We start from the raw sequence: 15,232 nt of genomic DNA on the forward strand, positions 1-15,232 counted from the left end.
CAATCGGGGGCAGGGCTTGCAGCCAATCACCCGTGGTCCCTCCCCACTGGTCTGCCCAGTCCTGATTGGGCCCCGATGAGGGCAGGCCGGCCGGCCAACCTCCTGCCACCTCTTCCTCCCGGTAGTCTCCCCCTCCCGACAGGCCGGCCCCGATCCGCGTACACTGGGCCTCTAGTTTATTTATAAAATCACAGAGGTGGAAGAAGTAATTTGAAGAAATGGGCTGAGGAAATGAGTTATGGAGGCAAAGGAAGGGCCCTAGTAACTTGGGAGTGAGGAAAGTGATGGTAATGCACCTGGTTGGGGGGGCGGTGTGGTCGTACTGCCAGAAGGGAGAGCTTACTGGGTCCTCTGTCCTAAGGGTTTTAAGGGTGGAGATTTTAGTCCAAGGGAAGATCTTAATAGAATATTTAGCAGCTTTCCAGGTGCTTCCTTCCAGGTTTGGTCTCCACTGATGATTGGTCAGTGCCAGAGCTGGGGCTTGTTATCCAATGCAGCTGGTTCTGAGGGCAGTCATGGGGTCGCTGGTCTGGTTTTGTGGCTCTTTTGGGCCTGAAGGTGAAATACAGCTGAGGCCTACATGTTATCTCTAGGGATGAAAGGTCAAGGGGTCCAAACTGCATGATGAGCATATGTTAGGGGAGAAAAGGTCACCGTGGGGCGAGGTCCCACCCTACTGTTGTCTTTTGCTAAGCACACAGGGCTTTCTGCCCTGGTCACCTTCTGTACCTGGCCCATGGTCCTTGCTCTGCTCATGTGTCTCTAACTGCCTACCACAGGTATAGGCTTATTATTGCAGCGTGAAATATAGTGGTTAAAAAAAACCCTGGGGATATTTGAATATATAGGGGAATTGTTGAATAAATTATGGCATACACACACACACACACACACACACACACACACACAGAGGCTATTATGCAGATATTAGAAAGAATGTTAGATATCCATGTATGAACTTGGAGGCAAATATTTGTTGGTAATTTTTTAAAGTTGTAGAGTGTTAAACATATTTAGTGTGATTCCATTTTGGTTATTAAAAAAATAAGAGGCAAAATACCACTCCATGATCTATGTTTATATGAGAGAATGTATAGAAGGGTGCCAAGCTGTATGTGTAAACACTGTCTTCTCACGTATTGGACTGCAGGGGAGAGATCATTATGTTTTTATTTTATATCTCTTTACCATTTTAACTTCTCAAAAGAAAAAGTAATTACAAAATTACTTTGTAATTTAAAAAAATCTAATAAAATCAACAAGGAGAAATTAACTTGGATTTAAATTTTATTTAATATGTACAACATTATACTATTTCTTAGTGTTGATATGAGATGTGACTTTTATGGGTGGGGTAGGGGCTGTAATATAAGTTCTGCTAACCTCAGAGTTCTTTAGTTTATACCTAATTATAACATCACACTGATACTACTGAAGTCTTATATCAGGGGAGTTTTGTTGGAGCTGTAGTAAGAGCTACAGTAAACACTTAGAGTTAATGTAAGGAATAAAATGTAAACTTTCTATGTAAGCTACATAATTCATGGGTATCTTAAGACATTAAAATGGAGAGAGATTATATTTCAGAACGTAAGTGCCTAATGTTAGTTAAAAATATACCTATGATTCTGTTTCTTTGGGTTTTGTTCTGGTCAATCTTTAATTCAGCCATTCACATTAGAATTCATTAGTAGTTCCTTTTCATGATGCAAGGTAAGTGGTTGTTTCTAATTACAAATTCTAAGTATAATCTTATTTCCTTCTCAGGAGACTATTTGGTAGCAATTGAAGAGAAAAACCAAGCCACATTTCTACGTGCTTATGTGAACTGGAGAAGTAAAAGGACTGAAAATTCTCGAGTGTGCATCCGAATGGTTGGACATAATGTGGAGGCACCTTTTCGAGAAACCTTCAGAGACCAGATGTCTATTGTTGAAATGCCGCTTTCTGAGACCCCCTTGTGCATTTCCTGTTGTCCTGTGAAAGGAGACCTTCTTGTTGGCTGCACAAATAAGTTAGTCTTATTTAGTCTGAAGTATCAGATCATTAATGAAGAATTCCCAGTATTGGACTTTGAGCGTTCTTTAATTATACACATACATAATATAACTCCTGTTGAAATTTCTTTCTGTGTTGGATATGTGGCTGTCATGTCAGACTTAGAAGTTTTAATCCTAAAGCTGGAGTCAAACCCTAAAAATGGAGAGAGTGTTCATCACCATCCACATAAGCCCAACAGTCCAGTGACACAGGCAGAAGGTAAATGGTGACTTTGCTTTCTTGTTCTAGGTATAGAGTAAACCTCTCTTCTGGCAATCTCTGAAGCACTCTGGTATATATATATTGCCAAGCCACATTGTGTATAGATTGAGTTATTCCTAAAACATGGGATTGGGTTTGTGATCTTATTCTGTAGCATGCAATGCATTTCAGTAATATTTGTCAATAGAAATAATGGAGCAACTGTTCGATGAGAAGTTTGTAGTCCCAGTTCTTATATTTGTTAGTTGAATGAGCTTGGGTTTGGAATACCATTTCTGGGTTTTAGTTTCCTCATGTATAAAACGGGGATTATAATGAATCCTGTTGTATTTGATCAGTTATTATGAGAAATAAATGAGCAAGTGCTAAGACTTCAGAACCATAGTGCCTTGTTAATACATGAAGTGTGTGTATGTATAAATAAGTAACATTATTCCTTGTCTATTTAATTGGTGGGAGATGTTGTTAAATGTAATTTCATTCAAGTAGCATTTAGACTTGTTGAACTCTTCTTCAATATTATTTTTTAAGGCACCAGTAATGAAACTTTGCAACTTGAGTCAGAGGATTTTGTGATCTGCCAGAAGCCCATGGAACTTCTTGGTCAAAATAGTGAACAGTCTGGAGTATCTGTTACCCTGGAATCAACGGGATTAGATGATGAAAAAATAAAATATTTCCATGTTCAGCATCTGCTCTATAGGTATTAGGAAGTTTTTTATTCACCAGCATTTAATATGTATTTGCCTGTTTAAAGTACATGGAAACTAGATCTCTCTCCCTGTCTGTCTTTTTAAACTCACAGACGTTTTGCTCCTGATATTTCGTCCTATGTCTTGTCTGATGACATTAAGTTGCATTCACTTCAGCTGCTACCCATTTACCAAACAGGTAAGTATGACCGTGATACAGTGCAGTGAGGTAAAAGGCTGCTCGGAGGAATAATAACGTGTGTAATAGGTTAGGTTCTTCTACTGAGTCTTCCTGTAGCTTTGGACAAGTTCCTTAGCAAATCTCTGTGAGCACTAGAAAGGGAAGTTGTGTCTGCTAGGAGAAGCCATGGATAGGACATGACAGACAAATGCCATTTCCCTTTTTAAAAAAATGGTCACTAGACCCAAAAAACCCTGCTATAGTTGATGTTTACTGGGTTCCAGCTGGGTTTTTGGCAGACTTCTGTGATAGCCGTGAGAAAGGTGGGGATGGACTGAAGGAAGTTCATTCAGAGCAGTGTTTTTCAGTCGTGCTGCACACTGGGTTTACTTGGGTACCTTTAAAAATAGTGATGCCCAGCCTGACCAGCGTGGCTCAGTGGTTGAGCGTCAACCTATGAACCAGGAGGTCATGGTTCAATTCTGGGTTCGATTCTTGGTCAGGGAACCTGCCCAGATTGTGGGCTCGATCCCCAGTGGGGGGCATGCAGGAGGCAGCCAATCTGATTCTCTCTCATCATTGATGTTTCTATCTCTCTCTCCGTCTCCCTTCCTCTCTGAAATTTAAGAAAAAAAGAAAAATAGTAATGCCCAAACTCTACTAGTATATGCTGGAAATTCTGACATAATCTGTCTATTATGGAACCTGGGTACCAGTATTTTTTAAAAGCTTCCCAGGAATGTAATGGGCAGCCAAAATTGAGAATCAACATCGGGTTCTATACTTAGTCCTGACCTGTTTAATATCTTTAGGTGTTGCCTAGAGAAAGGTATAAATATTGTTCTGATTAAATGTGTTTATACCCTCATTTATTTTTTATTTGTTTTAGTAAACATTTATTGAATACTTACTATGCTGGGTATGGTGCTGAATACTAGGGAATTAATAATAAGCAAAAGTAGGCAAAGTATTTACACTCATGGAGCTTATGGTCTTATGGGGGAGATAGATGATTATTAGTCAAACTAGAAGCCCGTTGCACGAAGATTCACGCAATAGGCCTTCCTTCCCCTGGCTGCTGGCACCGGTTTTCCTCTGGCACCTGGAACCCAGGCCTTTGGTCTTCAGTCTTCAGTCTTCACTCCAGCCGGAGCCTTCAGTCTTCACTCCGTGTCTGCGTATGCAAATTAACCACCATCTTTGTTGGGTTAATTTGCATAGTCGCTCTGATTGGCTGGTGAGCGTAGTGGAGTGACACCAATTTGCATGTTTCTCTTTTATTAGTGTAGATAATCACAAAAAAGAGGATACAGTTACATGCTGAAATGAGTTCTCCGTTGAGGGGAAAAACAAAACAAAAAACCTGCCTTGAAAGCCTATAACAAAAAATCCTAACCTCATCTGGTGGTCAGGGAATGCTTCTTGAGAAAAAGATCTGAAGAGTGAAATGGTGCTGGTTTGGGGATAGGGTGCAGAAGAAGCGGCAAAGGCGTTGTCACGAGGGCAAATCTTGTTTGAGGAACTGAGAGAAGCAAGACCATGGTGAGTTGAGCAAGGAAGAGGGGGTTGGGAGCCCAGGCTGGAGACAAGATAGGGCCCATAGCCATGTTAGAGGGTAAACTCTATCAAGTGGCTTCCCATAGCACTTGGGATAAAATCCAAAATTCCTACATGACCCTGATTCTGGGCTTATCTTGTCCCTCTCACCATGCTTACTGTTCTCATCCATATGGCCTTTCTTTCATCCTCAGATAGGCCAGGTGCACTCTTTCTTGTGTAAGGCTTATTACTTAGTCTTCAAGTCCTGAGGTTGTACTTTCCCCAGATCTTGCATGTCTCACAGCTCAAGTGTCACCTAACCACAGAGGACTTCCCTGAACTCTCAATTTAAACTATTCCATCTCTACATACTACCCAGTTTGTTTAGTCTCTACTCCAGTCCCCATTACTAGAATGAATGCAGTTACCTTGTCTTGTGCACTGTTGTATTCCCCAAACCGAGAACAGTGGCACTTAGTAGGTATGTGATGAATGTTTAATAGGCAAATGGAAGGGTAGTGCATATTTGAGCTGGGCCCTAAGGGATGAGTAGAACTTTTAGGAGATGGAGATTTTAGTGAAATATTACATAAGAGGAACCAACGTGTACAAGGTACAAAAGTGTTTGGAGATTAACGAGCAATTCTGTCTGACGAGAGCACAGATGTGTATAGGAAAGGAGGGAGAAAAAAATGGACAGGTTGTTCTGGGCCAATTATGGAGAATGCAGAATTGGACTTTCTTCTGTTATTAATGGGTGTCTTTGAAGAGTATCAATCAGAGCTAACTTTAAAAAAATACACTTTGATTATGAAAAATTTCAAGCACAGAGATATAGAGTAAATGGTATAATGAACCCATCACACAGCTTCAATAGTGTCTCGTGATTACTCCCTGCCAGATTATTTTGATGCAAATTCTAGAGTTTATACCGTTCCATCCATAAATATTTCAGCATGTATTTCTAAAAGAAAAGGATTCCTTTTTTTAAACAAACCCAAAATACCATTTTACATTTTTATTTTTTTAATATGTTTTTATTGATTTTTAGAGGGAGAGGAGAAGGGAGAAAGAGATAGAAACACCAATGATAAGAAAGAATCAAAATGATTGGCTGCCTCTTGCACACCCTCCACTGAGGATCCAACCTGCAACCTGGATATGTGTCCTGACCAAGAATCGAACTGTGACCTCCTGGTTCATGGATTGAAGCTCAACTACTGAACCACACTAGCCAGGCCCATTTTACATTTAAAAAATTTCATTGATATCAAATATCCAGTCAGTGTTCAGATTTTCCTAATTGTCTAAAAAATTTTTCTTTAATTCATTTGTTTGAATCAGATTCATTTGTTTGGTTCATATATCACAATTGGTTGCTATGTCTTTAAAATTTGTCTTTAAAGTCTCTTTTTGTTGTTGTTGTTAAGCCTCACCTGAGGATATTTTTCCACTGATTTTTAGAGAGAGTGGAAGGGAGGGGGAGAGACAGAGAGAGAGAGAGAAACATCGATATGAGAGAGACACATCACTTGGTTGCCTCGATTGGTTGCTTCCCTCACATGCCCAAAAGGAGGCGGGGAAATGAGCCTGCAACCGAGGTACATGCCTTTGACCGAAATCGCACCCGGATCCTTCAGTCCGAGGGCCGATACTCTATCCCCTGAGACAAACTAGCTAGAGCTAAAGTCTCTTTTAATATGTAGGCTGTCTCTTCCTCCCTCTTTTTCTTTTCTTTGCAATTTGTTTAGCAAGAAACTGCACTGATAACTGTAGAATTTCCCAAAATCTGAATTCTGCTAATTAACTTCCCACAGTGACATTAAACATTTTCCTGTATCTCCTATATTTCCCTGTGATTTGGTAGTTCTATCTTTTTTTATTTTTATTGATTTTAGAGAGAGGAAGGGAGAGGAACAGAGAGATAGAAGTATCGATGAGAGAGAAATACTGATCAGCCTGCCTCCTGCACACTTCCTACTGGGGATCAAGCCCACAACCGGGGCATGTGTCCTGACCAGGAGTCAAACCATGATCTGGTTCATGGGCCCATCCTCAACCACTAAGCCACAATTGGCTAGGCTTGGTAGTTCTATTTAAAGCTACACTTTTCATTATGGTAGCCATTAGTCACGTGTTGTTATTGAGCACTTGAAATGTCATGAGTCTACATTGAAATATACTGTAAGTATAAAATTCACACTAGATCTTGAAGATGTAGCATAAAAAAATATAAAATACCTCATTACATTTTTGTTGATTGCTTGTTGACATGATGTTTTGATTATATTGGTTAATATGACATATTAAATGTTGTATTTTGCCTGCTTTTACTTTTGTAATTGTGATTTCTGGGAAACTTTAAATTACATATGTGGCTCACATTACATTTCTGTTGACAGTGCTAGTCTAGACTTAGTCTTGATCATAATAATAATAATTATTATTATGTAACACAAGTAGTGTTGAGTTCTGTTGAAAGGTACATAGAATCTGGTTGTCTCTTTTTGTAATATTAATAGCCATTAATGATTATTATCTAGCTCTGTTCATTTATTAGGAGTTACAATATGGTGATACTCTAATTATATCACTCCTTTTTAATTTCTTACTGGCATTCTTCTATAAAGAGCAACTTCCCCTAAAAAGCTCTTTGGTTATCTACTAATAGACTTTTTTGCCTAAAAAAGTAAAAATATTGCTTTCCTTTGTTTTCTGGTTTTATTGTTTGTTTGTTTTTTCTTTTTCATACAGATTCTCTTACTTCTGAGAGAAAAAATTTGTCTCAGGAAAAGGAGTTGCTGAGTCTCTTTTGTTTTTTCTCATTGCCTCATGTGGGCTATCTCTACCTGGTGGTCAAATCGGTTGAATTAATGTCAGTTTACCAATATCCCGAGAAGTCTCAACAGGCAGTACTCACGCCACAATTTTTGCATGTCATCACAAGGTATGTTACAGTTGCTGGCCTTTGAGTCACTTATTTTTCTGTAAATTCTTGAGGTGCTTTCCAAATCTAAATGAGAATCGAGTGAACCAATATATAACTCTGAAAATTAATGTATATATCTGCCTTTTGATGGCCCATACCTGCCCTTTTAGTGTAAATGTTCTGGTTTTGCCTTTTTTAATTTTCTGAGACTGGATGGGGATCTTTGTAAGAAAGAAGGAGGTTCTTCATGAGGAAGATTTTTTTTAAAAATATATTTTATTAAATTTTTACAGAGAGGAAGGGAGAGGTATAGAGAGTTAGAAACATCGATGAGAGAGAAACATCAATCAGCTGCCTCCTGCACACCTCCTCCAGGGGATGTGCCCGCAACCAAGGTACATGCCCTTGACCAGAATCAAACCTGGGACCTTTCAGTCCGCAGGTCTATGCTCTATCCACTAAGCCAAACCCGTTAGGGCCATGAGGAAGATTTTTATAAGGAATTCTAATGAAAAGTCAGTGGGGCCAGTCAGGGCATCTCTAGATTTCTTTTCCTAATTTTTTTTCAGTGCTACTATATCTTTTCTGTATGAGTTGAATTATTCCATAATGATTTAGAACTGTGAAGGGGCCAGAAACACTATCTGATTGTATCTTTCATTGGTGCAGATGGGGAAGTAGTCCAGAGGTTGAGATTGGTCAAGGTCATGTTGCTAATTGTTGGCAGGTGTCTTTTGAGTTGCCTTATCCTGGTTTGCTGGCATCTAAACTGGGGTCTTGAGCAGAACTTTGACCTCATTTCCTTTTATTTCAACTGTAAGTAATGCTTTTGGTTTTATTTCCTGTTTTTTTTTAAGCTTAGATTATGTGCAAGGCACGTACATTTGGGCCTTCTGGCCGAGCAACTGTGAATAAGGTACACCATCTGCTTTCTAAAGCAACAAAATAGAGGGGGCCAGAGATACATAACCAGGGCACAAACACTAGGAGATTTGTGAAAAATGTCTTAAAACTTCATGAAAGGGGTAGGCACTGGGAGGAGAGAAATTACTTTGGCTAAGTTGTATGGGAAAGTTTTTTGTGTTTGAAGTGCGGCCTGAGAGCTAGTTAGAATTTGACAGATGGAAATTGGAGGAGAAGGGCATTATGGAGGGAAGACTATAAACAAAGGGTATGTTATACAGTTTTGCAGGAGCAACCAATAATTTATTGTAAATTAAATTAATTTTTTAAAAGGAGAGTGATTTTTTCTTTCTTTCTTTTTTTTTTTTTTTCAACTGAGTGGTGGTATCAGAATCTCCAGCAGGTGCTAGAATATATTTCAAACAGCACAAGATCCACCTGGGGATTTGATGCCCACTCCTAGTGTGGGTGCTCCCCTCTTCCCCCACTCTCTGGTGTAAGGAGAAATGCTATTGTGTGTTTCTTAAGTGAACATTGTGGAGGTAGTTAGTCTTTTCAATTTCCAAAGTGTTGTGTAGTGATGTAACTCAGGGCTTTGAAAATTAAACTAAGGATTTTTTAAGGTTTTGACCAAAGAAAGTGATGTGGTCAGAGCATTGTTTTAGGAAAATTAATAGTGGCCATTATGGAGGTTGGATTGAACATAGATAAATAAGCTATTGAAGTGGTTCAGGTAAGGATAATGAAGGGCTGAATTTGGGCAGGGCAGTAGCAGTGAGAAGAGAAAGAAGAATGGATGGGAGAGGTTTTGGCAAGAGAATTAAAAGACTTGGTTTCGGATGGGATAGCTGGAAGGAGGACGCTTGAAAACCCCATGAGTTTCGAGCCTACTTTTATGAAAGAATGGAGGCTGGTGTAGTGTGGGGCAAAAGAGAAATTTGTTTTACACATTTGAGTTGGAGGTGCTTAGGGAATATAAAGAGGAAATGTTAAGTATGCTTTTGGACACATAGGACTAAAGATTAGGGAAGAGAGGAAAACTTAGATGTTTTATTATGATTAAAAAAAGAGCTGATTAATTTAAGTAGTGAGCATAGCTCCAAGAGTGTGTAGTAGAGAAAAGTAGTTTAACTAAAAGTCTGGTGAAGGTCATGTTTAGGAAGCAAGAGGTGGAAGAGAAGAATCTTCAAGGATGTGGAGAAACCTAGGAAACTATAGCATCTCAAAACCAAGGAAAAAATAGAGGGAGAAAGGAGGAATAAAATATCAATTTGTATCCCAAAATATTGATGCAAAGAGTATCCATCTTTCCTCCATCTCACTGCACAGATGTTACAGGACAGAGAATTTACTGAGTGGACCCTCTAAACTCTCCGCCCCCCCTTAAGTGTAAGTCATGTGTTTTTGCAGACCAGTATGTTTATATACCCTAAAAAAAAAGCAATAGAAAATAAGATTTTATCTAAGAATATAAAACCATGTAAAATGTTACCCTTACAGCAATGCATAAATGAGTCCTACTTCTCAGAGTCAACCACATCAACATGTTCCTCTGACTTAAAAAAAAAATACTACTACTATGATTTGTTTTTCACAGAAGTGGATCATATATCCACTGATCAGCATGATTAGCAGCATGTCCTGGACATCTTTCCAGGCAGCACGTTTCAATTCACTTTAATTTTTTACGGTGCTCCTTTGTGCTTCAACAGTAGCCAGCAGCTGAAGTGGAGGGGAGTCAGAGGAGCCAGTCTTTTTACCTCTAGACCCTAACAGTAATCCACTGCTTTTATTAGACCTTTGGTCATTCTGGCCCCACTGCAGGTGCTGTTTTGTTCCTCACTGTCTCAAAGTACCTTCCAATCATTTTAATTCCTGAGAATGCTCTCTACTCCAAATTTCTAAGTGGTAGTGCTGTTGTCATGATTTTAGAGGTCATGTCCTAGAACTTTGTGGAAATAGACAGAAATGGCAGTGGGCTGAGGCTGAAGTGGAGCCCCAACAAACAGATGGAGAGAGCCCTGACTGATGCCCCTTCCCTACCTTGTGCAGAGTCTTTTAAGATTATTGTTAGATTTGCTTTAGTCTTTTGCCTTTTTATTTTAACATAGTTCATTTTCTTTTTTTAAAATATATTTTTATTGATTTCAGAGGAAGGGAGAGGGAGAGGCAGAAATATCAATGATGAGAGAGAATCATTGATCAGCTGTCTCCTGCATGCCACACACTGGGGATCGAGCCCGCAAACCCGGGCATGCACCCTCACTGGGAATTGAACTGTGACATCCGGGTTCATAGGTCGATGCTCAAACACTGAGCCATGCCGGCCAGATCAGAGTTCATTTTCACTTCTCCCACTTTTTAATTTGTTTTTTAAAAATCATTCCTGTGAATTCACTACAAGATAGGTTTTGTAGCAATTTCTAAGTTAACTGTTTTTAATGTCAATATTGCAGTGCTGAGTTATCCACCAGTCAGTCACCAGGCATCTATTGTGCACTTACTGTATGGGTCCCTATGTTGTTTCCACAGAAGCAGCCTGGGGTTGTGGAAAGAGATAGAGGCGTGTGAGGAGTGAGGAGACCTGGGATCTAATTTCGCTCTATTCTCCAGGGAGGCCTTGGACCAGTCATGAACCTCCCATGCCCTAATCTTTAAAACAAGCTGCTGGATTGATAATACTTGAAGATTCCATCAGACAGCCTCTGATTTTCTGTTCTACCACTGGATTTGTGTTTGCATCATCTAAGTGTGTTGTCCAGCATAATCCAAGCTCAATTTCATCCTGAGATGAGTGGGATAGAGATAATAGTCAAGAATTTGGGTTCTAATCTTGGCTTTGATACTGAATTCTCTGTACCTTGGACTGGTCCTAGTGGCATAATTTGTCTGCCAAATGAGGCTATTTGACCTAGATCCCTGGTTCTAAACTAGGGGTGTACAACAGAGCCAAATGTAGAATTCTGTGGAGACACACGTGTCTGGATTCAGCCCCTAGAAATTATGATTCAATAGGAGTAAGGTGAGGACCAGTTATGTTTTAAAAAATACTCTATAGGGATTTTGAGGACTCTCCTTGATAAGCAGTCTGCCTCATCAGCATTTTACAGATACTTGTGTCTTATTCCCCCTTGGCCATAGTTCTGTTCACCTCCAAAATACTCCCAGCTATGGACACATTTTTGGCCTTCATTTTGCTCAGTGGCCTTTTTCCTCTTCCTCAGTAACAACCTGCAGTGTTTCACAGTGCGGTGCAGTGCGGCAGCAGCTCGTGAGGAGGACCCATACGTGGACTCCACCCTGAAGGTTAGAACTGCATTATTATGACAGTGCAATCTTAGATAAAAAAGGAACGAATACACACTTGCAAATGCGCTCTTGGTTGTAAGCAAGGTGAACAGTAAAGGTCTTAAGATCTTGTTTATTTAATTAGAACCTTTGAATGTAAAATAGTAAGCAATTTTTGATTCATGGTTTAGTTGACAATATTTAAGATTATTTTGAAAACATTTCACTCAGAATTTTGGTCTAGTACATAGTTTTGAAAGTTTGGTAAAGAATATGTATAGTGTAGCTTCAGGGAGAGTACTTCACAACTATAGTATACTACAATTTTATTTTTTAACAGAAATATTGGTGGCAATTATATGTAGCTATTAACACATCAGTTTAGAAATTAGTATATTCAAGAATACAAAATTGAATAAAGTACATTAAAATAATTTCTTTATATTGTTATCAGATACGCCTATAATTCTTTTGTTATTTTACAAGCCTTCAACAATCTTTTGTATTTCTGTAGACTAAATCTAGGAGTTAATAGATATGTTAGATCAATAACCTCATTTTTAGTATGCTTAGTCTGTGCAAAGCTCTTGACTACAAAATAAACATAGGTCATCTATGATGAAATTCTATGTTTTCTGATGTTGAATTTCTGTTCTCAAAAATATACTGATCATTTTTATGATATTCATCGTATGGTATATCACCTCTGACGTATAAGCTGCTTGAATGGATGTTTGTTGTGAAGATATAGGCTGCAGGAAACCCCAAAAGCATGGTGGCCTGTATTTCACAGGTTAGTTTATGTCTATCATAAAAGGCATCTGGAACACCTTTTCCTGGAAAACTAAGTGCTCAATAACGATTGTTATGTTAAGAAGCCAGCACTGTGAAGTGCTAACGTGTCTGAGGCACTCTCCTGTTATCACTGTTGTGATTTGAGTTCTCAGTAACTCTTTTTTTGTTGTGGCCCAACCTGTAGCTTTTTTGTTGCTGACCAGGCTTGCTGCCTACCTTAAGCCTCTTGGGACGCCGGAATCACATCTTTTCCTTGTCTTTCTGTCTGTGGTTAAGATATACACATGGGCTTTTAAATAGATTATTTTTAAAATAAAGGTTATTTTCCTAGTAAAAATTGAAAGCTGACAGATTCTTTGCCCTTTTCTTCTCCCCACACCATGCCTTTAAGGAAAAAGGAAAAAACTCAGAAAGACATAGGCTTACATAGGTAGTGATGGTAGAGTGAGGGGTATATAATAGATTGAGGTAGGATCAAAGCTACAATAAAAATGTCAGATAATAACAAATATTGGTGAGGATGCTAAGAAATTGGAACCCTCATACATTGCTTGAGGGAATATAACATGGTGTGGCCATCTTGGAATAAGTCTGATATTTCCTCAAACAGTTAAACATTGAGTTACCCTGTGATCCAGTGATTCAACTTCTAGGTATATGCCCAAGAGAAATGAAAAAAATACATCTACACAAAATGTCCACACATTATATACAAATGTCTATAGCAACATTATTCATAATAACTAAAAGGTGGAAGCAATCCAAATGTTCATCAGCTGATGAATGGGTAAACAAAATGTGATATGCCCATATAACGGAATATTATTTGGTCATAAAAAGAAATGAAGCACTGACATATGGATAAACACATGGAAACTGACACATGGAAGCGCCATAACATGGATGAACCTTGCTATAACATAGATGACCCTTTTAGCACTATAACATGGATGAATCCTGAAAGAAACCAGTTACCAAAGACCATACACATATTTATATGATTTCATTTATATAAAAGTCCAGAATAGGCATACCAATAGAGACAAAGAGTAGATTAGTTGTTGCTTAGGATTGGGATGGATGAGAGAGAGAGGGACAATAGCAAAAGGGTACATAGTTTCTTTTTGAGATGATGAAAATGTTCTAAAATTGACTGTGGTGTTGGTTGCACATATCTGTTTGCTAAACACTATTATACTAAAAACCACTCAGTTGTATGCTTTAAATGGGTGAATTGTATAGTATGTGAATTATATGTCAATAAAACTCTTAAGAAAAAGAAGGGAAAATAAATAATAACTTCAGGTCTTCTCAGTCTCATAAAACCAGAGGGAAGGAACCCAAAAGAGAGGAAGGGAGAAAAGAAGAGAGACCGGTAGCTGGTTGGGGCTGCTGCACTTGAGACCCATCCTCATGAGTGTACACACCTCATGGCTCCCCCTTCCCTGCACCCCACCATTCTGAAATCCCAGATGCCACCTGAGTGAGCACGCATTTAGCCCACTTGCCGACTCAGGCTTTGGGAGCTGCGAGGTCTGAGAAAGATTTCACAGCCTCAGAGTTTGGCCCAAAGGGAACATATCTTTTTTTCCCATTCCTCCCAGATTCCAGCTCTTCAGCACTAGCCAGGGCCACCTTACTATTCTTAGGGATGAAAACATAGATGGAGGTGTTTCCCCAAGCATGTTATACAAATGGACAAGGAAGATGACCTCGGAATCAAACAGTGTGAATGCAGGAGGAGGCATGGGCCTGGCAGCCTTAACATGGATGAACCTTGCTATAACATGAATGTTTTGTGAGCTCCCTGAAAGAGTTCTTCCGTTATCTTTCTTATCCAGTCTAGTTGAATTAATGTTCCCTTATAGGGATAGGCGCCTGGCTCCTGATCCAGATTTCCTCCAGTTTACCTGACACACCCAACCTGTCAGGCATTCTAGGCAGTGTTCACACTTAAGGACCTAAGAGTCAGGGGCCATCTGAACATACAAGCATTTTCATCCTACACACCCATCTACTAAGAAACCATTTTATGTACTCTCTGTGCAGTGGAATGCCTTTTTGTAGTATCTCATTTTGCCCAGGAGCTCTGTTTGGGCATACCCCCAAGCCAGCATGCTATTAGTGGGATTTTCCTGGGTGGCTGCACTTCCAGAGTCATGGGGAGTCCCTACTGCTGTGAGGGCCTCGGGCACACCCACTTTCTGAATTCATTCAGAAAGGGTAGCTCTTTGACAGGCACATATGAAGTAGATAGTTGGTTATGTAAGTTTAGATAGAATAACCTCCTTGCTCTGATAAGAATAGGAATTTGAGGAGTTTTTTTTTAAGGGGGTAGAGCAGGAGAGACTTTATCAACTAAACAGACTGATTTTTGAAGATTAAAGTTCATGTATGTTTTTTCCTTGGTTAAATTTGTGATTTTTTCCTTTACTAGGCTTGCCCACCTGTCAGTATGGATGTCTGTGCTTTAAGAATACAGCTTTTCATAGGCTTGAAAGCCATCTGTCACTTTAAAAACCACATCGTACTTCTGACCAAGGCAGACCCTGAGGCCATTCCAGAGAGAAGAGAGGCACCAAGGAGGCTTCTGTGAGCATCCCCCTCCCAAGAGAGTCCTGCCAAAGTTTCTGCACTGAATTG

The 15,232-nt window shown here is 39.4% G+C and overlaps 1 protein-coding gene across 11 annotated transcripts in view; it reads left to right on the top strand.

Annotated features, from left to right (window-relative positions):
- Nucleotides 1-15,232, top strand: part of HPS3 (HPS3, biogenesis of lysosomal organelles complex 2 subunit 1) — a 76,655-nt gene that overhangs the window by 24,325 nt on the left and 37,098 nt on the right. For all 11 annotated transcript variants that reach the window (XR_002829230.1, XR_002829234.1, XR_002829231.1 and 8 more), the window contains exons 2-7: nt 1,768-2,259; nt 2,794-2,965; nt 3,068-3,153; nt 7,429-7,621; nt 11,731-11,812; nt 15,027-15,181. Coding sequence is in view for 6 of the 11 variants with exons in the window: in XM_023753753.1 (XP_023609521.1) it covers nt 1,768-2,259; nt 2,794-2,965; nt 3,068-3,153; nt 7,429-7,621; nt 11,731-11,812; nt 15,027-15,181 (1,180 nt within the window). In the remaining 5 variants the exon portion in view is untranslated. The remainder of the gene's footprint in view (nt 1-1,767; nt 2,260-2,793; nt 2,966-3,067; nt 3,154-7,428; nt 7,622-11,730; nt 11,813-15,026; nt 15,182-15,232) is intronic.

Source organism: Myotis lucifugus, unplaced genomic scaffold (genome assembly GCF_000147115.1).
Source record: "Myotis lucifugus unplaced genomic scaffold, Myoluc2.0 scaffold_50, whole genome shotgun sequence".
NCBI classification, from domain to species: Eukaryota; Metazoa; Chordata; class Mammalia; order Chiroptera; family Vespertilionidae; genus Myotis; species Myotis lucifugus.